The sequence below is a fragment of the Mus caroli genome, unplaced genomic scaffold (assembly GCF_978045245.1).
Source record: "Mus caroli unplaced genomic scaffold, Mus_caroli_1 scaffold_7, whole genome shotgun sequence".
Taxonomy (NCBI): Eukaryota; Metazoa; Chordata; class Mammalia; order Rodentia; family Muridae; genus Mus; species Mus caroli.
The window spans coordinates 56,333,759-56,359,395 of NW_028227262.1; the positions used below are offsets into that span (position 1 = coordinate 56,333,759).

Sequence of the window (25,637 nt, forward strand, 5' to 3'; positions counted from 1 at the left end):
TACACACACTCTCTGCTAACTGAGCTGGGAAGAAAGCTGACTTATTCTCAAGATGACCTGCTCAATCTTAGGACTCGGGAGATATTTTTAGTAACTATGGGATAGCTAGATGAATCCACCATCAAACCATCAGATAACTACCTTCCTTCCTCATCTTTCTACCTCTCTCCCTATTCACTTATCCATCCACTCAAGCATTTAACCATTCATTCCTCCAATTGTTGTTTATTAAGTACACATTATGCACATGTCATTCGTCTAGGTGACTCCTTTCCAGATGCAATAGGACACTCCCAGCCTTATGATTTTACTTTATGTTAAATTTCTACCTCTCAGGGAGCTATAGAGGGAAGACCCACACTGACTTCAATTTCTGGGCTTATCATGTTTGGTTTCTAACATCAAGTGCCTGTCCTTCCAGGCTGGACTGGAATCCCTCTAGGCTCATAGCTTTGACTTGTTTGCACTGAGTTCAGATCCTGGCTGTGCTACTGTCTGATGTTGGCCATGTGAATTTACCTTCATAGACTTTTAACTCATCCTCTGCAAGTAAGAATGTCATCACCTAACTGTAGCATAGTTACAAGGATCCAGAGGGACAATGTCTTAGGGACTGATGCTTTCAAAATGACTACTGTTTACAACAGTAGGAAATCACTCAGATGTTTGTCAGCAAGTGAATGGATTAACAAATGAGTTCCATTTCTGTGAGATACTACTATCTGCAATAAAAGGGAGCGAATTTTTGATATATACAACAACGTGGATGGATTTCATATCATTATGCAAAAAAACACACCACCCTGAGACAAAAAGGTATAAACATTATGATTCCATTCACATAAAACTCTGGAAAGTGCCAATACGCAGTGACAGCAGGCCAGTGGCCACTTGGAGGTCGGGTGGTATGGGAAGTAGATAGGGGAAAAAAAAAGAGCAAACTTCAGGAGGTGATAGGTGGGTTCACTGTCTTAGATATGCTAATACAAGTATGAGAGTATGCATATGTTAATCAGTTCAATATGTACTTTAAATATGACTAGTTTGTTATGTGTCAAATACCCTGGTGAGGTGAGGTGAAATTGCTCTTCAGCAAACAGGAAGGCCTGCCAGTGAAATCCTCCTAAGTTTCTATGACTTGCCTCAGGAAGTAATTGAGCCAATTACTTCTGGCCAATTACTGTCAGAAAAACCTGCTCAATATTAATTATGCACAATAAAAAGAGGAAATGAAGGCAGGGACTCAACAGTATCCAAATGGACAGTACTAAAACCTCAGCCCCACAAACTTGCTCATTTCATCATCTGTAAATTCCTGAGGGGGGTGTGTAACATGTAGTTGGCACTCGGTAACTAATGATTCTAGCTGTTATGGGATGGAAGTTAGGAAGATTGATTAAGACTCGGCAGTCAGATCTTGGTCAGAAAAGCTGAGGATTCCAGAATTTTCACTGGCAAAAGGATAAATCCATAGGCTGGGAGCTGGAAAGGAGCCAGGTCTAACACACAGGTATGCAGTCCTGTGCGCTGCATAAAGGTGCCTGGGTGAAGGCGCTATGGGAAACCGATTCTCACTTGGGCTGTGGTGACTTCAGGAAGAAGTACATCACTTGACATATGACACCACACAGCTTCCCTGACTGATGCAGGGCTCCACCTGCTTTCATTGCGACTCCCATTTTCTCCCTTGTAGTTGGGATGCCCTATATCTCAAACTTACATGAAAGCCTAGTAGTAGCTTGGAACATTGACTTCCCTACCAGCTCAGGGTCCCTGGAAAACTCAATTCCAGCACTTTCAGAGAATCCTACGAAAAAGAGATGACACCTCCATCCTTACTCGTATCTCTCGAGAGGGTTATGATTTCCTTCAGAATCGATGACCCAGATGGAACACCTAGAGTCTCTGTTGCATGTTCCATCTTTCTGCAAATTGTTGTAGGTACCACACACTCTGAACAGAGAGGCATAAGAGGAAGGACCTCAGTGTCTACCAGCTAATTTCCGCAGCCATTTGGTCTGTCTGTCTGTCTGTCTGACTCTCTCTGTCTCTGTCTCTGTCTCTGTCTCTCTCTCTGTGTGTGTGTGTGTGTGTGTGTGTGTTTTAAGAAGAGGTCAAGCAATGTAGATAAATTTGAGGCTCGGCTTTGAAATTTCCATCTTTTGTTGGAGGCCATTACTGAGTGTAACCAGTCAATAGTACGTCTTGATGATGGATGGGCTGTAAGTAACTGCTCTGCTGAGATACAGCCATTGGGCAGTCCTTCGGAAACAAATCGGCTGTAAATCTATAAAATGAAACAAGGACTCTTGCCTAATGGAATAACCAACTGATATCTGGCATTTCAGGGACCTCTAGAATTATTATTGCTGGGAGATGGTCAGCAGTTTGATGTGAAAATGTTTTTCTAGGCAAGGTCTAACTAAGGAAGCAGAATGAAAATTAAAGTCTTAAAATCTCGTCCAGAGGTGGCAGAGCAGGAACAGTAGACTGCAAGGGCATAAGCAGAGTGATACAGAAGAGAAACCACGAAGCCCAAGCCTTCCATCCGACAGTCAGGGCAGTCTCTAAGAAAGGACAAAACATGCCCCGTGTTCAGACTGTCAGAGGTAAAGAACAGATGGCTCACATTGCCTCTCTTCTTGTGACGTCAAGGGAAAGTCTTCAGTTTCCCAATGGCCACTTGCACTCAGAGGATATGAAATAGGTTTTTCCTATTCGTTGTAAAACAAGAATAAACAAGACAGTGTTCACAGTTCAGAGCAGAATGGTGGTAAGAGATCATGAAAAATAATTACCACTGTTGTGGCGTGTTCCATAACCTCTGTGACGTTTATCGTTTTGATCTATTAAAGCCACAAAGAGTCATCTTATGGTGGTTATAGATTTGTTTCTTTTTGTATTTCAGCTTTTTTTTTCCTGAAGCTATTTTGAGATGCTTGAAAGCTCATGATTACATTAGATATTAAACAGATTGTTACTTTTATTTTGGAACGACTTTTTTTTTTTTCTTCTTTTTTGGCAGTAGTAAAGATCAAACATAGGGCCTTGGGCATGCAAAACAAACTCTCTTCCACTGAGCAATGGCCTTTCTTTTTTCATTTTTTTTTTGGGGGGTGGCACTTAACTTATTTTAACATAAAAATAATTTTCATAATTTTAAAAAATACTTATGGCCATATACACTCTTATATATTTTCACAGAGCCTGGCAACTTAAGGATTTTGGCACTGACTGGCAGCTGGTGGGATTGTGTGTGTGTGTGTGTGTGTGTGTAGGTGTGTGTGTGTGTGTATATGTGTGTGTGTGTATGTGTATATGTGTGTGTGTATATGTGTGTGTGTGTACGTGTGTGTGTATGTGTGTATCTCACCTTACATGACAGAAGGGCAAGACAAGGGATGAACACAGTGGTCCCAATGGCAGGAAAACAGAAGAGAGTGATCTCGCTCTTCTGGGCACCTCAAACATCAGCATTAATTTATTCATCCAGGCCTGAACATCTCCCACCAGCACTACCACCCATCATTGTTGCCTTGGTGCCTCAATTTGGGGACCACACTTACTATGAGTAGCAAGGTGTTACTTTTGAAGAACTCCAAGTCCCCTTGAGCCCCAGTGTCGCTTACTTGGGATGCTTACGGATGACTTCTTTCCTTACTTATTTTACCAATCATCCCGTTACTTAGAATATTTATTTCCAGAGTGATGGTGACCTTATGAGACACATGTTTGACTGTGATTACATAGCAGGCCCATGGAAGATGCTTTCTCCCATCTTAATTACCCTGAACCTCAACATACTTCTGAACAGCCTCACTAGGTTGTGAATTTATATTTGCTCAAGTCTGTGCCTAATGCCATTTTGCCAAGTTCTTCTCTCCTTCTCTCTCTCTCTCTCTCTCTCTCTCTCTCTCTCTCTCTCTCTCTCTCTCTCTGTTTTTGAGTCGCAGTTCAGACTGGACTCAATCTTGCAATTCTCCTGCCTCTGTTTCCTCAGTGTTAAAATTATAGGTGTGCAGGGATCCATCCCATAATCAGCCTCCAAACACTGACACCATTGCACACACTAGCAAGATTTTGCTGAAAGGACCCAGATATAGCTGTCTCTTGTGAGGCTATGCCGGTGCCTGGCAAACACAGAAGTGAATGCTCACAGTCAGCTATTGGATGGAACACAGGGCCCCCAATGGAGGAGCTAGAGAAAATACCCAAGGAGCTGGGGGGATCTGCAACCCTATAGGTGGAACAACAATATGAACTAACCAGTACCCCCAGAGCTCGTGTCTCTAGCTGCATATGTAGCAGAAGATGGCCTAGTTGGCCATCATTGGGAAGAGAGGCCCCTTGGTCTTGCAAACTTTATATGCCTCAGTACGGGGGAACGCCAGGGTCAAGAAGTGGGAGTGGGTGGGTAGGGGAGTCAGGGGAAAGGTCTGGGGGACTTTTGGGATAGCACTTGAAATGTAAATGAAGAAAATACCTAATTAAAAAATAAATTAAAAATAAATAAATAAAATATAAATAAATAAATGAATGAATAAATAAATAAATAAATTATAGGTGTGCACCACCAACCTCAGTGTTAGTTTCTCTTAGTGTGTGTGTGTATGTGTGTGTGTTGTGTGTGTGTGAGAGAGACAGAGACAGACAGAGACAGATGGACAGACAGATGGACAGACAGAACAAGAGAGTATGGAATGTTCCCTATTCCATATGTGTGTGAGAGCCTGCAGAGGCCAGAAGAGGGTATTAGATTCCCTGGAGCTAGAACTGTAGGTGGTTTTGAGCCTCCCAATATAGGTACTGGCAACTAAAGTCAGGTCCTCTGGAAGAGTAGCAAGTGCTCTTGACCACTGAGCCCTCTTTCCAATCCTTTGCTCCCTTCACTGGACACAGATAAGAACTGATTTTCAGGCTTTCCTGGGTCCCTTTCATGATGATGAGGAGGAGGAGAATGAAGAGAGAGGAGGGAGAGGAGGAGAAGGTGGAGGAGGGTAGAGAGGAGGGGGAAAAAGAAAAAGGAATGACTGAAGTTTTTTGTTTTTCTTTCTTAAGTATTTTCTACCAAGGTCCAAGCAGGGTTTAGGAGAACTTTCAGTAAAATACCTGAAAAGGCACAGTGCTGCAAGCAAGAAAAGGAGAGGGGAGGGGCCCCAGTAAATTGACACTAGAGGGCGCTGCTGCAGTTTGTCCCACCAAGGGCCTATTAGTATGTCACAGGAGGAGCAAGGTTTGAGATAAGAAGTGGGGCAAGCTGGGTTGCTGAAGAGGACCTCTCCCCAAGACTGCCTTTCTATCGAGAGACTCTTGTTCATCCAGGGTGCCCTTCTATATGATTGTCGACTTCACGTCAGGTTGCCTCTCCTGCACTTCTTGAGCAAGAGGAAGGAGCTCATGAGCTGTAATGGGAATTCTGTAATGGGAATTCAGTATAGAGTTGATGGCCTAGATGAGACTAGAATATTCAAAAGAGATAACAGACCCATTATCCCCAGTGGTTTGTTTCCATGGAGACACAGCAGGAACAACTGAGTCCTCAGATCCTTTCTATTGCTATGGGCTCTCATGCCTGTGATCTTTCCTTGTCTTAGTGAAAACAGAAAGGAAGTTGCTTATAGAACCTAAATGTCACTGTGGCTGGATCATCTGACTCCTATTTCACCATAGTTCCAGAGAAGTGTTACCAAAGGAGAACATTTGGTCCCAACATGTAATGAAAATCACTCTCAACTTGTCAGACTTGTTGAGATACAGTGAAGAACAGTGGTTGTCAGGGGATAGGGGGAGGGAGAAGTGGAGAGTTAGTTATTCGGTGTGGGGGGGGGGGGGCGGGGAGAGATGAGCAATGCCGGAGATGGGTGGTGGTGGGGATGAACAGTATTGGGATGCTTCAAACCACTGACTGTGCATTTTAACTAAGAAAGTAGTAACTTTTTATGTGCATTTTACCACAAAATAAGTAAATGCAAAATTGAAGTGAAATAACTCAAGGGATAAAATCACTGTGAAAAATTGCTTTGGTCACCTCAAAGGCCCCATGATCTGTGTTGGGGATGAACCAAGATATACCAACTTCTCACCCTGTAACTCCAGGGGAAAACATTTGTCAAGTCCAAGTCGATTTGCATGATGTTCATAGCAAGATATATCTGCATACTTCCAAAGTATATGCATAGCCAGGCCACACACTTGATATCCACCTTTGGAATTCAAAATGATCTACAAGATTTTCACAATTAGAACTCTAGCTGCCCTGTTTCCTATTTGTGGTTTTAGCAAGACTTGTAAGCTCAAAGAATGCAAGGTGACCACATTTGCTTATAATCCATCAATACACCGGGCAGAGTATAATCCTGACATATTCTTGGAGATGATAAGAATGAGCTTTGACATCAGCTATAAATTTAAATCCTGGATCCACCTTTACTCTAGGGCATGGCAGATAGCTTATAATTTAGTTGATCCCCATTGTTTGTGATCCCATAGTCACAAATTTACCTCCTCATTAACATTTCTTTGCAATCCCCAAATCAGCATGCATAGTGTTTTCATGGTCATTAACAGACAAAGCCAAGGCCAAATATTCGGCCTTTATACTTGAGATCATATCAGTGGTCTAAGTGGTACTATGTTTTCACATTTGGGAGGTTATTTGGCTTGTTTGTTGCGTTGGTTACTTGGGGGTTTTGCAGGTGCTTTATTGTTCAAAGTGCTGTGGAGAATTGTGAGGTATCTAATTTTCCCAAGGGCAAGAAGGCTGCTGTTTGTTTTTTGGAGAAAATATGTATGTTAGATACTCTTTAGTCAGGTGTGCCTTTAGCTCAATGCACTTTATACAGTGGATTAGTGAATCCATGATATACTTTAAAAAGTGTTCTTAAACAGAAATCCCCATGAACCAAGGTAATGGAACAATCACCGATGAAGCTTGTGGGCTCCCAGCTTTTCCTCCCTGGGAAGAGTAGAGTGACACTCATTCATTCAGTGTTTGCTACAGTGTTTTAGAGCTCAGCTTCTATGAAGGAAGAAAATCCACCTTACTTACAAGCACACTTGTCTGTCTGTGCTGTGGCAGGGTGCATAGATGCTTAAAGATTGGCCCCCTATTTTTCATAGACAGGGGAGGAATGCATTTTATTATGGTCCCATTAAAGCTAGACAGGCACATGTGGCATAATACAACTAGCGAAATGTGAAAGGAGCCATGCACATTGTTCCACAGACAGGTAAAAGCAAGTGTTTCTGTGTAAGTGTCTGTCTCAACCCTCCCTCCTCTCTGCTACCAACACCAGGTAGGCACAGGTCACTATAGCCTCTTCCTCACCTAGCTTCTGCCTGCCCACATAAAAGATGCTTTGTGAGTGGAGAATGAAATTGGGGTGTGTATAGTATTTTAATACCCAGAATGTATGAGGACCCTCTTCAGCCACCAAACATAAAGAACGTTGAAGGAAGCGTGGGGAAAAGATTGAAATAGATACTTGTCCAGAGAAGAGATACAGATGTCACATAAACAACTGAAAAGATGATCAGTCATTAGTCATAGGGTGACACAAGTCAAAATCTCAGGATGATTCCACTTTATGCAGACACTAAAATGGTTATCTTTTTTTTGAAAGTGGAATATAACAAGTGTTGGTATAGATGGGGAGGAATTGGGACCTTTGGGAAAAGAAAAATAGTGTAGCCACCGTGGGACAGTTTCTTAGAAAATTTAACAATTTGGTTGTTCTTTAGAAAATTTAAAGAAACATCATGCAATCTAGCAAGTCCACCACCAGGTATATAACCAAACAGCTAGAAGCACACATTCAAATAGCTACACAACAAAATGCACTGAAGCATTAATTAGAGCAATTAAAAGGTTTTTAAAAAAAAGCCCAAGTTCCTTCAGCAGATGAATATGTGGATAAAATGAATGCTTGTGTGTGTTTGTGTATTTCTGTTCCTAGAATTCTTACCTAGACTATGCCTATTGCTGGTCCTCTAGCAGCCGTTTTGCAGTTTTGAGAATAAATGACATTATCACAGTGGGTACAGAAAAGCAAGGATGAATGCAATGCCTTGATCCTTTCTACAAGGTACTGAGCCACCCTAAACCACTCTTCTCAGGCTATCAGTAACAGCTCAGCACAATTTCCAACTCCAAGGTTGTCACTTTCAATAATAATGATAGTTGATTTGATAATTATGCAGTCTTTATAGTTCTTGGTGCATTTTCATTCTCTGATAACCTTTAGTCATCACACTCACTTACTGTGGTTTTAGAGGAGTGCACAGAAATTCAGAAACACGGGCTGCATGGCCTTGAAGCTGAAGGCTTAGCCTCTGCCATAACCAAGATTCAACATTTAACATCAATGCAATTCCCTTCTCTCACACTCTGGGCAAGCATCAACTTTGATTATCCTTGAGTAGCTATCTGCAAAGTGGAGGCTATTTTCCCCTTTTAAGGGAGAGCCACTGACTACCCTAACACAGACTGATCATCATATGAGGCTTAGAAACAGAAGTTACATTAAGGTTTGGGGACTTGTTCTTATTCATGAAGGCATATAATGTTCAACTTCCTCCTTAACTTTAGGGAACCAAACAGCTGGCAATACACAATAATTTTAAGTGTTCTTCTGCTCTATATTTCGTTAAGGGTTTTATGAAGGAAGCAGGCAAGGAAAAAGGAAAAGGCCCCAGAGAGAAAGGGAGACTTTGGGGAGGTGGAGCGTAGGTTCTGTGAAACAGACTTAGAGCTAGAGACAAGAGTATAGTCTGAAGGTCACATGGGGCTCAGTGCATGAACTTGTCTGCCCATGGGATCTGTGGGGACCACGGGATTCAGTTAGATAACAGGCCACTTGTTAGCATAGCCTCTGAAGGACCCTTTAGCAGTTCAGACCCTTCATTCTTAACTTACCCATTTTTTTAAATTTTATTTTCAGATATTTGCCAAAGAAACTGGTCATTGGAAGTTTCTTTTTAGTTTTTATTTAAAACTTTTTATCTAATATATTCTGGTCATATTCCTTCCTCTCCAGGAATTTCTCCCAGAACCTCTCCACCTCCCTTCCCATCCTACTTCATGTTCCCTCATAGACCTCCTTCCTCCCTATTACAAAGACCCAGAGGAAGAAGAAAAAAAAAAAGAGTAGAAACTAAAACAGATTTTAAAAAATCAATTAAACAATGACAAAAAATAACAAAGCAAACAGTGCACAGAGAAGCTGCTGCTGCCGCTGCTGGTGTCTTTGAACCATGAGATAAAGTAACTCCCTGGCTATATACAGATGGCGGCAAGTTAAACATCATTTGCATACAAACAAACAAACTTGAGCCCAGAAACTTAGCTGTTGTAGGAAGCCACCATATGGATTCTCCTATGTACATGGATGTGACTTTTGTCAGTATGGAAACTTTTGTCAAAGCGGGGGACATGCACACAACTGTGTAAACGTTCACTAGACAGTGTTTTGTTTACTTTGGGGTGAAGACTGATGTGATAGGTGTGGCTTATCTGGAAAGCAGTTAAACTGTTCTTCCCGTTCTTTAGCCAATTCATTTCTCCTCTTTTCCATCCTGGGACTTGAACAGGTCTCATGCATACTAGCCAGGCTCCAACTATTGACCCACATGCCCAGCCTCACCCTTCTATTTTGTATTTTCATGATAGGGTTTTACTGAGTGATCCAAGTTAGTCTTAAACTAGCTCTTTAGTCCAGGCAAACCTCAAACTTGACACCTTCTGGCCTAAGCCTCTGAAGTACTTAGATTATGGGTCTGTTTCACCGACTTTACCATGGACCTTTCCATTAGGACAATAGATAGCTGGTAGATAATGTCCTTAGTGAACTGGAAAGTATTTTCTAACTAAACATTTAGTCTAATATTATACACTTTAAAGTAGCAAGCGTTGAGATGAGAGGAAGCACATAAGAGCTTAGAAAAGCAGGACAGCATGAGTGACTGGAGTCATGTGTGCCTGCCAAAGAGTAACCCAGTTATTTTTCTTAATTTCTTCAGATTCTGGGGCTCAGCAGTTAAGAATGCTTACTGCTCCTGTAGAAGACCAGAGCTCAGTTCCTAGCACCCATGTCAGTCAGCTTATAACTGCTCATAATTTTGGCTCCAGGGACTCTGACTCCCTCTTCTGGCCTCTGAATGCATCTATATATACACATACACAGTGTGCATAAACTTATACATATACACCTAAATAAAAAATAATAATAAATCTTTATAATTTTTTCTTCAGATGTTAATTTAGGGGCTGTAGAGATGGCTCAAAGTCCTAATCCCTGAGCCCACGTGGTGGTTCATAATCTATAACTCTAGTTTCAGGGAATCAAGTACCCTCTTTCTGGCCTCTGTAGGCATTGATACATACTTGGTGCACAGGCATTCATGCAGGCAAAACATTCATGTACATAAAATGAAAAAAATTAAGCTAATGTTAAAAAACATCTGGCTTCAAGTATGAATGTTTTTGTCTCATTCTCTTGGCATGTCAGTGGTTACCCTAAACATCCTTAATCTAGGATCCACACACCTTAGCCATTAATCTCTGGAGAAAACCACAACTGCTTGGATGAACAGAAGGGAATCTTCCTGCTCTTCTCCCAGTGCTCCTGAAACCCTCTCATCACCATTGATCAGACAGCTAGGCATGTGAGGTTTGGAAACAGTATGCATTTACTCAACAATGTAAGGCAGCCAAATCTTCTTCCAGGGGTGTGGAGTAAACAGAGTCTTAGAGGCTCCATCTCAGGTGCTGGAGAAGACACAATGGGCAAGGAGTCAGCTTCACAGTCAGCAGTAAAGTCTTGAAAGGCACACAGGCCAAGAGCTTATTCGGTCTGTCATTATTGGTGTTTTTTGTTATCACTGTTGTAATGTGGTATGTGCCAGTGTATACGCCTGATTCTGCAAGTGTGTGCACCTGGATAAGTGTACATTTTGTATGTGTGTGCAGGCCAGAGAACAAACTCAAATGTCTTCCTCTATTCATCTCTGTTCTATGTTTTGAGACAAGATCTCTCACTGAACTGAAGCTTACGAATTGGCTGGCTAGCCTAGGTGGCCAATGAGTCGTGCGGATGCTCCTGCCTCTGTCTCCCAGGGCAAAGAGTATAGGCACACACAGACATGCCCATGTTTTTACATGGTTACTAGAGATCCAAACTCAAGTTCTTATACCTATGCAGCAAGTAATTCACCCATGGATGCCTCTTCTCAGCCCCATTGTTGATTTTTCTTCCTTAGATTTATTTAATTGTACATGTGTGTGTGCTTTGTGTGCATGCATGTCTGTACACCACTTACACACAACACTTACAGAAGCCAGAAAAAGGACACTGCATTTCCTTGAACTGAATTTATAAGTGGTTCTAAGACATCAGAGGGTTCTGGGAACTGAAGCCAGATCAGCAAGTTATCTTAATCACTGAGACATCTCTCCAAACCCCAGTATTGATGTTTTGATAGAAGTGTCCTTGCTGCAGGTGTGATCTCAGCATTGTAGGAAATTTAGCAGCATCCTTCGTCTCCACCCACTGGATGCCACCACCAGCTCCCCCACCCCACCTCCATGCACACATCCTTAACAGCCAAAAAACATGTCTATAGATATCTAGACATTTTTTGGGGGGGTTAGGGGAGAGTCATTAACACCCAGTTTAGAAGCAGTGGACTAAACAGTATAAGAAAGCCTGATTCTGACCAATAGTATAGTGGAGGTAAGTCACTTTTAGCATGACCCCTGAGCAAAAAGTAAAAGTAAGGTTGTGTCCCAGGAAGAGGAAGGCCCCAGGTTGGAAGTAAAGGTGTCATCTTGAATAGACTTGGACCTGAAGAGTCCAGTAGCGGTGTTGGAGAAAGGACTATAGTGTTACAGTGAGGACTGTGCCCTTGTATTTGCAGGAAGAGGTGTTTCTGAAAGGCTCAGGAACATGGGGACCTATCTCAGTTATATGCAGGCAAGATGGTTTTCCCATTGCATAGGAATTGCAGATAGGCTATCAAAGATCAGAGCAGTAAGTCCAGAAGCAGTCGTAGCCAGAACTGAGGAGCCAAGCTGGTCTGAGAGGGGTGGCTAGCCATGAGGGAGTAAATATCCTGCAAACATGTTCTCAGTCTTCAGAGCCTACATCTGTCAGGATTTGTTGTTGAACTTTAGCACTAGCACGAGCAAGAAATGAGATTCATCTTTGAAAACATCTGAAATGAGCTTGCGCTTCTAAATTCGACTCCAGTCCTGCAGGAGTCTGAGCATGATGGAGATGTTTGGGGATTCCACCGCTGTTTCCCCAGTTGTGTTCTGAGCAAACCAATTAAAGTTCTAATGTGCATCTCCAGGGGAGAAGAGACATGCAGGGGAGGTGAGTTTCTCCTAGACATCACTTCATGACACTTTCTCCTACTTCTTGGATGATGAAGCTCTGACAAATAGGAGCAAAATAAGCAGTCTGACCTTCAGAAGCACTGTGTCCCCATAGCTACAATGGAACCCAATTGTTTCCTAGGTCCTCTTCTGAGAACCAGCGTGTACTTTTCATAAATCTCACCATGTCCCCCAAAGTCTGGCCATGTCGTCCCAGCGTCTGCCTGCCTATTGAGACTTTCCTGTGGGCTGCAGATCTCACCGCCCCAGGTTGAGGATGAGCCAAGGCTCTAAGCTTCTTGGAGAATGGGAAGCAAGAGGCCTGTGCTCTGTCTGGTGAGTCCTGAGTTAGGATGAGCTTTCCCTAAGCCTTCATAGCACTGGCTCACATCGGTGATTTCAGAGATTACAGTTTAAGAGTTTCTCCCTGTGCCTTGCAGAGTCATTTTTACTTTATTCTTAAACCTGTCTGTCTCCCAGTATGTGAGTTATTTGGTCAGACTTACAGGCTCCTTTTCTAACACAGAGGTGTGATAATGGCCATGATGGTCAATAAAGGTGTCAGATGACTCTGAAGTATGCTAATGTTGAAAAAAATACCTCTATCTCAGGAAAGAATTGTAGTCACTCCTATTAATAGATACCATAAATAAGGAAGCTAATTTTTCACTGGTTCATGGTCAGTACTATAGTACTAGTAGTAGTAGTAGTAGTAGTAGTAGTATTTGAGTTTTTTTAGACGGGGTCTTAGAGCTTGCTACATAGTCCTAGCTGTCCTGGATCTTGCTACATAGACCAGGCTGGCCTCAAACTCAGAGATCCACCTGCCCTTGCCTCTGCCTCTGGCTTCTAGCTTTCTATACTATTTTTAGGCCACAAATTCCATTCTTAATTTTACTTCATTGTACATTGTGGCTGCTGTAACTCCAGCCATTCTGTGTACTTATCTTTTATACAAGACAAAGGGGGCAAGCGGCATCCTAGAGCGAGCCACAGAAGTCATATCCATGCCATCTGTTGGCCAGACTACAGCCAAATGGGTGTGTGGAGTTCCGAGTGGAAGGGTGTACAGAAATGGTGTTCCTGGGCAGGTACACTGATATGTTCAGTAAAATTGTTGAGAAAAAGGGAAATAAGCAAGTGTGGCAGCTGAGACTGCTACAACATCCTGACATCATCAAGCCGTGGTATTGTGGTCGAGTGTTTCATGCGGAGAACATTTGTGCTCACCACAGTTCACTTTGAATTTATTGAGACGTCCTATGTTGCTATATTATGGAGAACACCAAAAGAAAATATATTCTTCATTTCTATAGTCAACAATACAGACATAATGAGAATGAGCTACATGAAGGACTTTTGGTTCTTTTTCCCATCCATCTTTGCAATGGATGAATCCCTAAAGACCAGAATAAGGGGATGAGGAAGCAGGTGTTCACAAGCAATGTTCGGTGTGTGCATGCCTGCATGCATGTGCATGTGTGTGTTTGTGTGTGTGTGTGTACACATGCATGCATACATGCAGATTTACGTGCAGGTACACATGCACATGTGTGCATGTCCTTATAGATGGCTAGAGGTCAACCCTGAGTGTCATTTTCAGGTTCCATCTACTTTCTTTTCAAAAACAAGTTCTCCTCATTTTACCTGGAATTTGCTGGCTTGGCAGACTGTCTGGTCAGTGAGCCCCAGGGACCATCCTATCTCAGACTCCCCCATCCTAGGGTTATCAAATGATACCCAACTTTTTATGAGAGTTCCGAGGGTCCAATACAGGTCTTGCTAGCCCCAGCATTTTCTTTTTAATGGCATGCTCTGATGAATATGAAACGCTCCCATCCTGGTGCTTGGAGGGCTCATGGAATACTACACATTCAAACACTTCAGGCCCAAGAGCCACTCAGTAAATAAAGGTCATGGGTCCCTTTCTTCAAGTAGGCACTGAAGAGGGATGGATTCTGGGGCCAGGCAAGTGCATGTGCCTTGTTTTTGTTGAGTTCCCGCTAAAAGCAGATCTAGATAGAAAAGTGTTCCCACCTCAAAACATAAGCACTTTGAGTTCCTACCAGGGCTGTGGGCTCTCCCTGCCCAGTCATATGCCCAGGAGGCTCCTGGATAGCTGGATGGAGCTCAACAAATTCTCCCTTCTTTAGAAATTCCTGGATGTCTTGGGGGAAACAGGATGTTTCCTGTTGTGGCTGTTGAGAGGAAGCAGTGGGATTGCTGTAAAACTCTGAGACCGTGGAGAGTGGGCCAATAGGATGACCCAATGGTTAGAAATGCACATCACAAGGCCCCACACCTGCCAAGTTAGAAATCAGTCTCTTCACAAGCCTCCCAGGTGAGGCCAGTGCAAGCTACAGGATGCAACCTGCTGCACTAAACCAGGTGTTTCACAGCTGCAGAGGCGGCAGCTGCTGCTCCTGTTGCAGCTGCTATTTTATTTTATTTTATTTTGCATTCTTTTAACAGTGGACGATTTTCTCTCAAACGCAGTCATTAACACTAGCTCCCATCTCCACCCAGACAGAGATGTTGTCAAATGTGCAAGTCCATCAGACAAGCCCAGTCTTCACAACTGGGTGAGGCCTTGCTTTGTAGAATGAGTTTGCACACTGGGTAAAGCTCTTACCATCCATCCAAGACAGACCGAAGCTGCTGCCAAGCTGCCTAGACCTCAAGTAATGTCTTAGATAAAAGTCTCCAGCAGCTTAATTCCTGAGCCAATTTACTGTGTTCCCATCACTTTTGTGCAGGCAAACTGAACCCAGGATGACGTAACCCAGGCAGAATCACCAGACACCCTTACCTAGGAACACCTAAGTAGAGCAAAACTTCTAGCACATTCAGCATAGTCACTTTTGAAGGGCAATGCAATTAGCAGTGCTATCAACATGCCAATTGATTAATAGCCTGGTAATGATCATTATTGATGAAACTGTTATGTTTGTGTATTTACTTATAAAATGAATATGTGAACATGTTTGGGCTAAAATAAGCCTTGTGTGGGGTTTTCTTGTGGTCCTGTCTAATTGAATTTTTGTAGTTTTGAAAAGTAGACTCCATAGTTTCTCATTTCCATTGTTTGAAATTCCTAGGCAAATGGTTGGACCTGGAGGGCATCATCCTGAGTGAGGTAACACAATCACAAAAGAACTCAAATGATATGTACTCACTGATAAGTGGATATTAGCCCAGAAACTTAGTATACCCGGGATATAAGAGACAATTTGTAAAACACATGAAACTGAAGAAGAACGAAGACCAAAGTGTGGACACTTTGCCCCTTCTGAGAATTGGAAACAATCACCCATGGAAGGAGTTACAGAGACAAAGTTTAGAGCTGAGACAAAAGGATGGACCATCTAGAGACTGCCATATCCAGGGATCCATCCCATAATTAGCCTCCAAACGATGACACCATTGCATACACTAGCAAGCATATGCTGAAAGGACCCTGATATAGCTGTCTCTTGTGAGACTAGGCTGGGGCCTAGCAAACACAGAAGTGGATGCTCACAGTCAGCTATTGGATGGATCACAGGGCCCCCAATGGAGGAGCTAGAGAAAGGATCCAAGGAGCTAAAGAGATCTGCAACCCTGTAGGTGCAACAACATTATGAACTAACCAGTACCCCGAAGCTCTTGACTCTAGCTGCATATGTATCAAAAGATGGACTAGTAGGCCATCACTGGAAAGAGAGGCCCATTGGACACGCAAACTTTATATGCCCCAGTACAGGGGAACGCCAGGGCCAAAAAGTGGGAAATGGGTGGGTAGGGGAGTGGAGGGGGGAGGGTATGGGGGACTTTTGGGATAGCATTGCAAATGTAATTGAGGAAAATACGTAATAAAATATGTGTATATATATATATATATATATATATATATAAAGAAAAGTAGACTCCATAGTTTCTCATTTCCATTGTTTTGGTTGGTGCTTGTTTGGGGCTGTCCTGTGACTTTATGGCAGGGGGTGACCGGAGAGAATGTGTGCACCCTTTATTGACTGTGGACTCACAAGAACTGTCCCTTCCCCTAGCTAATGACCATCATTACACCTATCCCCACTAGAACTTCTAGCACCCAACCCTCCAGAGATGGAGAAACCAATATGGCAGGCCCTCAACAGGCTTTAGAAAGGGTTAGAAGTCAATGAAAGGCTAAGTCATCTTTCTCCTCAGAGCCCATTGGGTCACCTGCCTCAGGATAGGCAGTAACTTGGTAGATTGTTAATTGACATGAACTTAATTTGTTTTAAGAAGAGTCAGCTGGCTAGGTAGAGTACTCAGTCCTCCATCAAAGTGTTGGTGGCCTTGGAAGAAAGTATTTTAGTCGATTCTGTATATGAAGATTTATCGAGATAATAGGAGAAAGGATGGATTTCAGTGGTGATCATGAGGTATGAGTTGTAACAGAAAATTGTAACAGATGTGATTGTCCAGAAAAGAAAGAGCTATGTTACCAGAAAGCCATCACTGCCTCTGTAGACTCAATATCTTCAGAGTTCTCTGTCAGTGCCCACCTCACCTTGGAATCCCTTTGTCCTCTAGTCTTCTGCTGTGTGGAGCTCCTTGCATCCCATCTCCCAGTGCAGACCCAGCCCAAGACCCAGGACCCTTCTCTGAGGGAATTTATGATTAAGAAAAGCTAGTCAATTTGGAACAGTCTGTTGAACTGAAGGAGTGCTGGGGGGAACCTTCAGCTCAATGGAAGTTTTACAAAGAGAAGAGAGCAGAGGTCAGAGGATTCTGGGATGAGAGAGATTGAGAAGCTGAGGAGAAAACACATGCCTTTATAATTTGGCATTCTCTCCTTAGAAGTTCAATTCATTTTAGTAGGACTATATTCTTGCAGCCGCGTTTTCTTGCTTGGGCTTATTAGACAGGTGGTTTCCAGATTCTGTCTCACTCTACACTACCAGTATTGCTACAAGTCCTAACATGAAAGAAAGGCCATTGTATTAGTCAGGGCTCTCAAAATGAAAAGAACTGATAGAATGAATGGTGCAAATTGTGTGTGTGAGTGTGTGTGTGTGTGTGTGTGTGTGTGTGTAGACCAGATTTATTAGAATTAGAGGATTATAAGCCGTGGTCCCAGGAGAATCCAACAATGGTTGTTTCCTCTTAGATGGGCCAAGAATCCAGTAGTTGTGCAGTCCATGAAATGGGATGTCTCAGCAGTCACCATCTGGTGCTGGAGTTCCAGAGAAATCTTAGAGAGCTGCTGGTTTCCAGTCCACACGGGGATCCCAAAGAACTAGATTCTAATACCAGCCCAGCAAAGGAATGCCTCGGTGACAGGAGAGAACTTGCCAGTGAGAGAGAGATCAAGCAGTCATAAAGCTTCCTTCTTCGGTGTCCTTCTATGGGATGCGTTATCAGAGGCTGTGACCCAGATTTAGGATAGGTCTTCCTGCCTCAAATGAGCAGTCAGGAATCTCTCTCGTGGCCATGCCCAGCTGCTTGAGTTTTCCTTGATTTCAGATGTAGTCAAACTGGCAGTCAAGATCAGCCATTATGGCTGTGAAACATCCGGAGTATTCCATCTTGATTAGGTCCATCGCTATGCATTTATGTCATATGTATCCACTTCTCATTTAGTCCTCGTGATCCTACGATGAACCTGAACACTTACATAATGTGCTTGGGAACCTTGTAGAAGGGAGATGACAGAGCCAGGGCTAGAGGTTCACACCTATCCACCAAGCTGTGCAGGGTACAGAGAGGATTCTGCCCTGGAAAAATAGGAGCAGCCTCACCGCAGGCTTGGTTTGATGTACCACTAAAGAACGGCCCCTGGGAATGGCTGATGTGAAGATAATGAGCAGTGATTGACAGGAAGGTCAAGGGAGCCCCAGCTGTCTATACTACCGACCATGGCAGGGGATTCCTGTTAGCTCTTACAATTGTGAAAATTTTAGGAATGACTAGAGCAAAGTTGCATTTTTTTTCTTTATTTTTACCTCCCCCCTTCCTCTTTGTTCGTCTATTACTGTTGAGACAGGGTTTCACTCTACAGCTGAAGCTAGCCTCAAGCTTCCAATTTTCCTTCCTCACTCAGCCTCACTAGTTCAAGGGTTACAGGTGTGTGGCACTATGCGCGTCTTGGAAGATCTTCAAATAGTGTTCTGACTCAGGGGCGAAGCTCAAGTGCCAAACTACAGACACTGGGTCGCTCTTCCTTACATCTGGCCGATGCCCAGTGAGGCATATGGTACAAGGACTCTCAGAAGACATTCCCAGAATAGTGTGGTCGTCAGATGGCCAGATAGCCAGCCACTAATCTCAAGCTAATTTGTGATATGAGCTGTCACTTCTTAGGAGTGCTAGCCATCTGTGACCTGCCTACAAAACCCAGAGCCATTCCATTCATTCAGGACGTGGCTCCCTGCCAGCCACCTCTAAGGAGAGATTACAGCAACCCAGACTTCCTTCCCAAAAACCAGCTAGTCAGCAACATGAAGTCTGTGGTTACCTTCAGGGCTAGATTCAGAGGATTATAGGCACATCATGGTGAATGGTTCCCCTTATTTTACAAATAAATGTGACTTTCACATTTCTTAAAGCTTTGTCATCTCAAACCTTGTCATCTGCTTGTCCCTCTGACACTCATAACTTGGTTTCTAGAGATCCAAGTAGGCAGGGCTTTTACAGCTCTTCACCCTGGCATTCCTGGGACATTGGTTCATATCCACCACTCCTAATGCCAAGGACTGAAAGGAAGCCTGAGGAGGGCAATGTGGAGTGTGAGCATTTGATATTATTAGAGCCTGGTCTCTGACTCCAGCTCATGAGATATCCATGTTGTTTCACAAGAGTTGCTCTGTGGGAGATCTTGGAAGCATCCTCCATGGTGTCTGAGCCTCTAGGGATTTCTTTCCTCTTCTATAAAATAACATACCTTGAATTATTAGCACCCTGTCTGGCTGACATCTGTGTGTCTGTCTTTGGGGGTGGATATATGTATCTGTTTATGTGGGTATATTCATATATGTGCATATATGAAGCTAGGGGTCAACTATGGGTATCTCTTTTTTTGGTCACACTCCAACTTGCTTTTGAAGACAGGGTCTCTCACTGAGCCTGGAACATACTAATTTCTAGACTAGCTAGCCAGTGAGATCCAGAGATCTACTTATCTCCCTAACCCCACTCTGGGATGGAGATGCATGCTATTCCACTGCTTTCTACACTGACACAGGGGATCCAAACTTAGGTCCTTATTCTCGTCACCGACTGAGCCACACTCCAGGCCCTTTCCTGTCAGTTTTTAGTCCTGTTTATTTTTCATGTGACCTGATGGTGATGGTACTAGTTAGAAAATGGGTTCTTTTCTTCATCAGTTAAATGAAAATACAGGAAGACATCACAGTGCATAGATGTGTATAGGCAAATACGCATTACAGACTTCTCAGGTCAACAAGGCTTCAGGGTATTCTACCTAGAGAGTCTCCTCTTTCCTGTTTCTACCACTGTAAAATGTCTGTGTGTCACTTCTGTAGGAAGGTCATGGTCTTTGTCTCTGTCCAGGAGCACAGCCATATCTAAGGACCAGAGGATCGGGGAGTTTGCTGTGAGACTGAGTCTAATAGGATAGCAGAAGCTACACCCATAAAGCTTCACCCACATGACTTCCCTCTACCCTCTGGAAGCACTGACACATAAACATAAACATATAACAATATTTAAATTAAAAATAAAGTTACACCATTTGTCTTCCCTTTCCTTCCTCCAATATGTAATATATATACACATATATATGTATGTGTGTGTATATATATATATATATATACACACACATATGTATTTAAATATATATTAATTCACAAAGAAGTGAAAAAAAAAAACTTACTGCCTGCTGCTGGGAGAAAATAATTAAGCTGGGCCTGTTATGTTTCTCCTTCAACATCCTAGGGGTCCATAGCCTCAGTAGAATATCTGCCTTCTTTTCTTAGCCAAAACTGAATGCTTGATACTTTCTCCAGTGTTTAAGAATGAGCAGACATCAGAAGCTGCAGGGATGTATCTATTCTAATGAGCAGCATTTAGGAGACCAAAGGTCCTTGTGCTGTTGCTGTTCAGTTCTGTGTTCTGCAACCCGGCATTGAGTCTCTCTTTTCAGTGCTGCCTGCATTGAAAAACAGCTCAGACCTGGAGGGCTTTTGACGTAGGTGGAGGCTGAGACACCCAGGAACCTGCCGAGTGCCAGAGAAAGGTCTGAGAGCAGTATTTAGGCAGGCGCTGACACATCCCTTGGCTAGAGAGGTGCCTCCCGCGGGACAGCAGCACAGAAAAATGGTAAAGCAATACTGGGAGTCGGCTGGGAAAGCCTTGCCCTCTGGCTTCACCTGTGCATTTGTGAATTCTCCTTTGACAAGGAATTTCTTTGATTTTCTTTTCCCTCTCCAGAGAGGGATAGCCCCAAGTGAGGGGCAATTCACTTGGCTCTGTCTTTTAGGATGCTCTTCTGTGTGTGCGGTAGGAGAGACAGCAGTTGACTGTCTTGAGGGGTGGTAGGAGCAACGGAAGCAGCCGGCGTTCCACTGTGAGCCTTCCTCAGGGTGGTGAGGGGTGGTGGCACGTGGTGTGAATAATGGGCAAGCACTCTGTGTGTTCTGTCCCTCAGGTGCACCAGTATTATAGCTGCCTCCCAGAAGAGAAAGTTCCCTATGTCAACAGTCCCGGAGAGAAATTGCGAATCAAGCAGCTATTGCACCAGCTGCCACCCCATGACAATGAGGTAAGGTGCTCGGAGGGGGCTTTTGTTGGTCTCCAGGACCTTCTGTGAATTGTCCCTCTTCCTAATCATTGTGATCAGTAAGATTGCTGCCAAAAAACTTCCGGCTATTGATATTAAATTTAGGCTTCCTTAGAATCTAAAGAAACTAGTAGATATTTCTGGGGACCGCTCCTCACCCCACCTCCTACCCCTCTCCCCAAAACCAGTCTCATCCTGGACTGGGTTCGCCTCCAAGCCTGGCACAACTGACTAGTTCAGGAAACAGGAAGCACTAACATTGAGAGCCCAGGCCCATGCTCTCTGACTCGACTGTGTCCTGCCAGCTGCTTGTGGGAGTTGGGAAGATGACTAAGGACCACTTCATGCCCAGAAGAAACACTGCGAGTCTCTCCAATTTTCAGGATTGTTTCCTAAGAGGCGAATGAGCAGGCTCTCCATGTCAAGGGCAGCCGAAGTTACAGGTCTAGAATGGCAGCTCTCACTAGGATTTTTATCAAGCCAAAGTCAACCTTGTTAGAGTCACCCATCTTTGTCTTGGAAGTATTATGGGCATTCCCTTTTTCTAGTCCCAGAAACACAGCTCGGTAAGCAGGCATGTATTTATTTGAGTTTGATTAGTTTGATTTTTTTTTTTTTTTGAGGCTGGCTTTCACTTTTCTCAGGATAACTCAAAATGCTGTCCGCAGCTCAGTGACCTCTCAGATCTCCCCTCTCTGAGAGCTGGCTACAGATGACCTACCGTGCCTGGCCAGCGTCACTTATTATTGAAATGACATTGATCCTCAGGAAGAAGTCTGTAAGCAAGCTTTTAAAAGATTGTGTGGGAGGAAGTCAGGCTTCTAAGCTAGAAATTAATTTGTAGGTATCTGGTTTCAAGAATCAAGAATCTTACAGATTTGCACTAGTTAGTCTATATTTAAAACAAAAGTATAATTAATTTTAAACTGAAAGAAAAAAATTACCCCTGTAGAGATCTGGATACCAGTTTCTACCAGCTCATCACATACATGGCCTGAGTCCCAGGTGACATTTTTACATAAAAGGGAGGAATTTGTTTTTGTATTTTTATGGTGTGTGTGTGTGTGTGTGTGTGTGTGTGTGTGTGTGTGTGTGTGTGTGTGTGTAAAACACACATAATACAGCATGCGTGTGAAGGTCAGACAACAATCTGTGAGAATCGGCTCTCTCCTTCCACCATGTGGAAGGATCAAACTCAGGTTCAGAACATCATGCTTTGCAGCAAGCACCTCCACCCACTGAGCCATCTTGCTGGCCCCAAAGGAGACAGTCTGAGCCACTACTACTGAGGAACTGAGACTGTAGATCATGGCACAGCCCTTGCCTAGCATGTGAAAAGCCCTGGGCTTAATCCTCCTCACTGCAAAAATAAATATATGAATCTGAATAAGTGAGACAACATCTCAAAAACTCAGGCGACTCCCTAGAAAGCTGCATCTCTCTCTCCTGCTGCTTATTTCATAGTTCATAAAACATACACAAAAGTTGGCTCCTTTAAAGATGAAAGCAAACATTGTAACCGGATGCCCAGTTAACTAATCTGGAGGTGAAAATGCAAGTTTTTACAAGCAGGAGGGGTGTGCCTGTTTTTAAAAGCAAGCCCATAAAATGTCATTGGTGAAACCATGTTTTCTGGGCTGTTAGGTTTCTGGAACATTCCTCTGAAGACTTTCTTTTTTTTTTTTTTTAACTATCACTTGAGAGAAGACAATGATCTGTCCCATGCTTGTAGTGGTTCATTCTGTTTATACTTAACAGTACTTTCATTAAATAGACATCACTTGGATCACGACTCCATGTTGGTAGAATGTGATTGATGAAAGCCAGGAGACAGGATTCATTTGGCATGGTAGCATGGCCGCTTCTGAAGACAGAGATGGACTCTGAAGCAAAGACTTAATGGTTCTCTTTTCATGTAGACAACACGATTTGAACAGACATAGCTGTCCTGACTTTCAGATTAGCACACAACAGTCCTCTCATTGAAAGTGCTTCCTGTCATTTTTCTTTATGAAAGATTATTGGCACAATTCAGCCAACATTTCTAATATATAGATTACTCCAGAAGAAACCATGAAGAGCTTTAGGACCACATATCCCAAAGGAAGGCATAAGCATGACTTGGGGTAGGAGTTGAGCATGGCAGTATATGACATTGAATCTGTAATGAGAGTTTTACTTCCTTTTAAATCACATTTCCTCTTTGTGTTGCCATAATCGGATAAGGAGGAGCACTTGGCCTGGTCCTAGCAGGCATCCTAGTGCCCCTGCAGCCCGTTCTGTTCTCCCATTTTAAGCAAGCACATCAGTTTTAACATCTGCTGAAGATGCCGTGATCACCTGGGGGAAACTGTGGTTTCGTTCTATGCTTTTAGAGTTACCTTCCCATCTTTGTGGGTGACTGATTTTCCTGTATGTAGCTGCAATCTGCCTTCCTTTTAAATAAACGCATCCAAAAGTGAGTCATAGGTAAAAGTAGCATCAATAAACAATATTTCAGAATTATGACACAATCACCAAAGGGCATAAACAGTGGCACAGAACGACAGATTCTGGATATGTATACCCTCACTGTCCCTCCCCTAATTCTTTGACACTCTGTGGTTTAAAAAGAAGAAAGAAATCTCTCTCATATTTGTCACACTAGTAGAAATCCAGGCAAAAGTCCACCTATTCTTGCATCCCAAAGGAGACGGAGGCCAGATGATATATGCATGCATGCCTACAGCCAAGTTGCAGCCATTCCTCTTTGTGGGGGCCGTTCCCGTAGACACAGGAAACCTTCTGCTCCTTACAGTTTGGAAAGTAGGATGTTCCCAGAAGTTGTCATCTCTGAGCCACTCTTGGTGACTTAGATCTACATGTGGGAAGAGTGTAAAGGGTGAGGAGCAGTTCTCAAACACCTAGCCTGCCTGAAGCATGAACTCCAGAGTTCACAGCCTTTAGAAAGCCCATTTGCTTATCACCCTTCTTGGTGCTGGCTCACCTTGGTTAGCTCCAAGCCTGGACTTGGTAATGTTCAGCAAGTGTCAAACCAAGTAGCAGAGTCTCTGTGAGCCCTGGGTGGGGATGTCAGTACTTCCCTGGAGCAATGAAGCCTCCTCTGTGCTGTCGTCCTCTGTATGTTCAGGTTCGGTATTGCAACTCCCTGGATGAGGAAGAAAAGAGGGAACTGAAGCTGTTCAGCAACCAGAGGAAACGTGAGAACCTGGGCCGAGGCAATGTCAGGCCTTTCCCCGTCACCATGACAGGAGCTATTTGTGAACAGGTGAGGATGGACTGGGACAGGGAAGAGGTTCGTTATACAGTGACTGCAGCAAATGCCTGTTATCTGCTCAGCCCTCTTTTAGGCCTTGAAGATACAGCAGTGAGCATAAGACATGAAAGCTTAGTTTTCCTCATGAAAAGAGGTATGCACCAGGGGAAGACATCAGACAAACACCAAATCAGTATAATAGGAAAACTTCAGCAGGGAATGGGGTAGGAAGGGCTAGGAAGGCAGGGTGGCTGTAGCCTTGAACAAGATGGTCAGAAAAGACCACACTGAGAAGGTGGTATCTTGAGCAAAGGCATGCAGAGATGTACAGAGGAAGAAGCATGCAGACCTTGCCTTAAGAAACAGTGAGCTGGCCTGTGGCTGGATCCAGAGGCATAAAGGGCAGGCGTGGCAGATGGAGGCAGAGTTCATGGAGAGCCATATAAACAACTGGAAGGACCACACAGAGTGATGGCTTCATCCTTTGAAAATAGAGTTATCTGGACCATGAGTCAGTTTCTCATTCAGGATCATCCCAGCATGGATGGATGACCTTTAAAGGGACCATATGAGGGGTGGCACCTAACCTTAGTCTGAGTTTGAGGGTCTAAGAAACCCCATGCCATCTCCTTAGGACATCACTGAGTTGAAGGATCTAGATGTACCTTTTGCCTACTCTGCTGTAGCAAGCTTAGGGTGTGGTAGAGGAAAGGCATGTCATATGCCTAGGCAACTAACCTCACCCCTCCTCCCTCCCATTCCTGCTTTCCAGGGAAGCCCACCATTGCCTACCCTTCTCTCAATCTTCCCAGTCTCTGTGCAGCTCCTTCTAACTCAAGCTCTGGGTGAGAGGCTAGCTGCTTGTTGAGAGAAAGCTGGAGACGATCTGAGAGGAGTAGGGTAGTCTTTAGAACTCCAGTTTGAGATTTCACAGGAATAACCGAACAAATCTGGTCATGAATCACAAAACTGCTTGACCAGTGAGGGGGCAATGGGTCATTATCCTTGAAATGAGTCCTTGAGACTAATTCCCGAGATGTAAATGGGTGGTGCTCATGAGGAATATCAGACTTACTGTGCTCAATTCAGTGCCTCATCCACTCTCAGATCAGGCTCCTCATGACTGGGGCTTACTTAAAGGGGAAGAAAAATCAGGCCCACATGTGAGCAGAATAATGTCAGGAGTGTTGAAGCAGAAAGGCCTTCCATACAAAACCTTTGAAATGATTGGGGGAGGGGATTATATA

General features: G+C 43.5%; 1 protein-coding gene across 5 annotated transcripts in view; it reads left to right on the forward strand.

Annotated features, from left to right (window-relative positions):
* Positions 1–25,637, forward strand: part of Prickle2 (prickle planar cell polarity protein 2) — a 328,810-nt gene that overhangs the window by 257,042 nt on the left and 46,131 nt on the right. For all 5 annotated transcript variants that reach the window (XM_029478412.2, XM_021164852.3, XM_021164854.3 and 2 more), the window contains 2 exons: positions 21,003–21,116; positions 24,265–24,402. In XM_029478412.2, the coding sequence (XP_029334272.2) occupies positions 21,003–21,116; positions 24,265–24,402 (252 nt within the window). The remainder of the gene's footprint in view (positions 1–21,002; positions 21,117–24,264; positions 24,403–25,637) is intronic.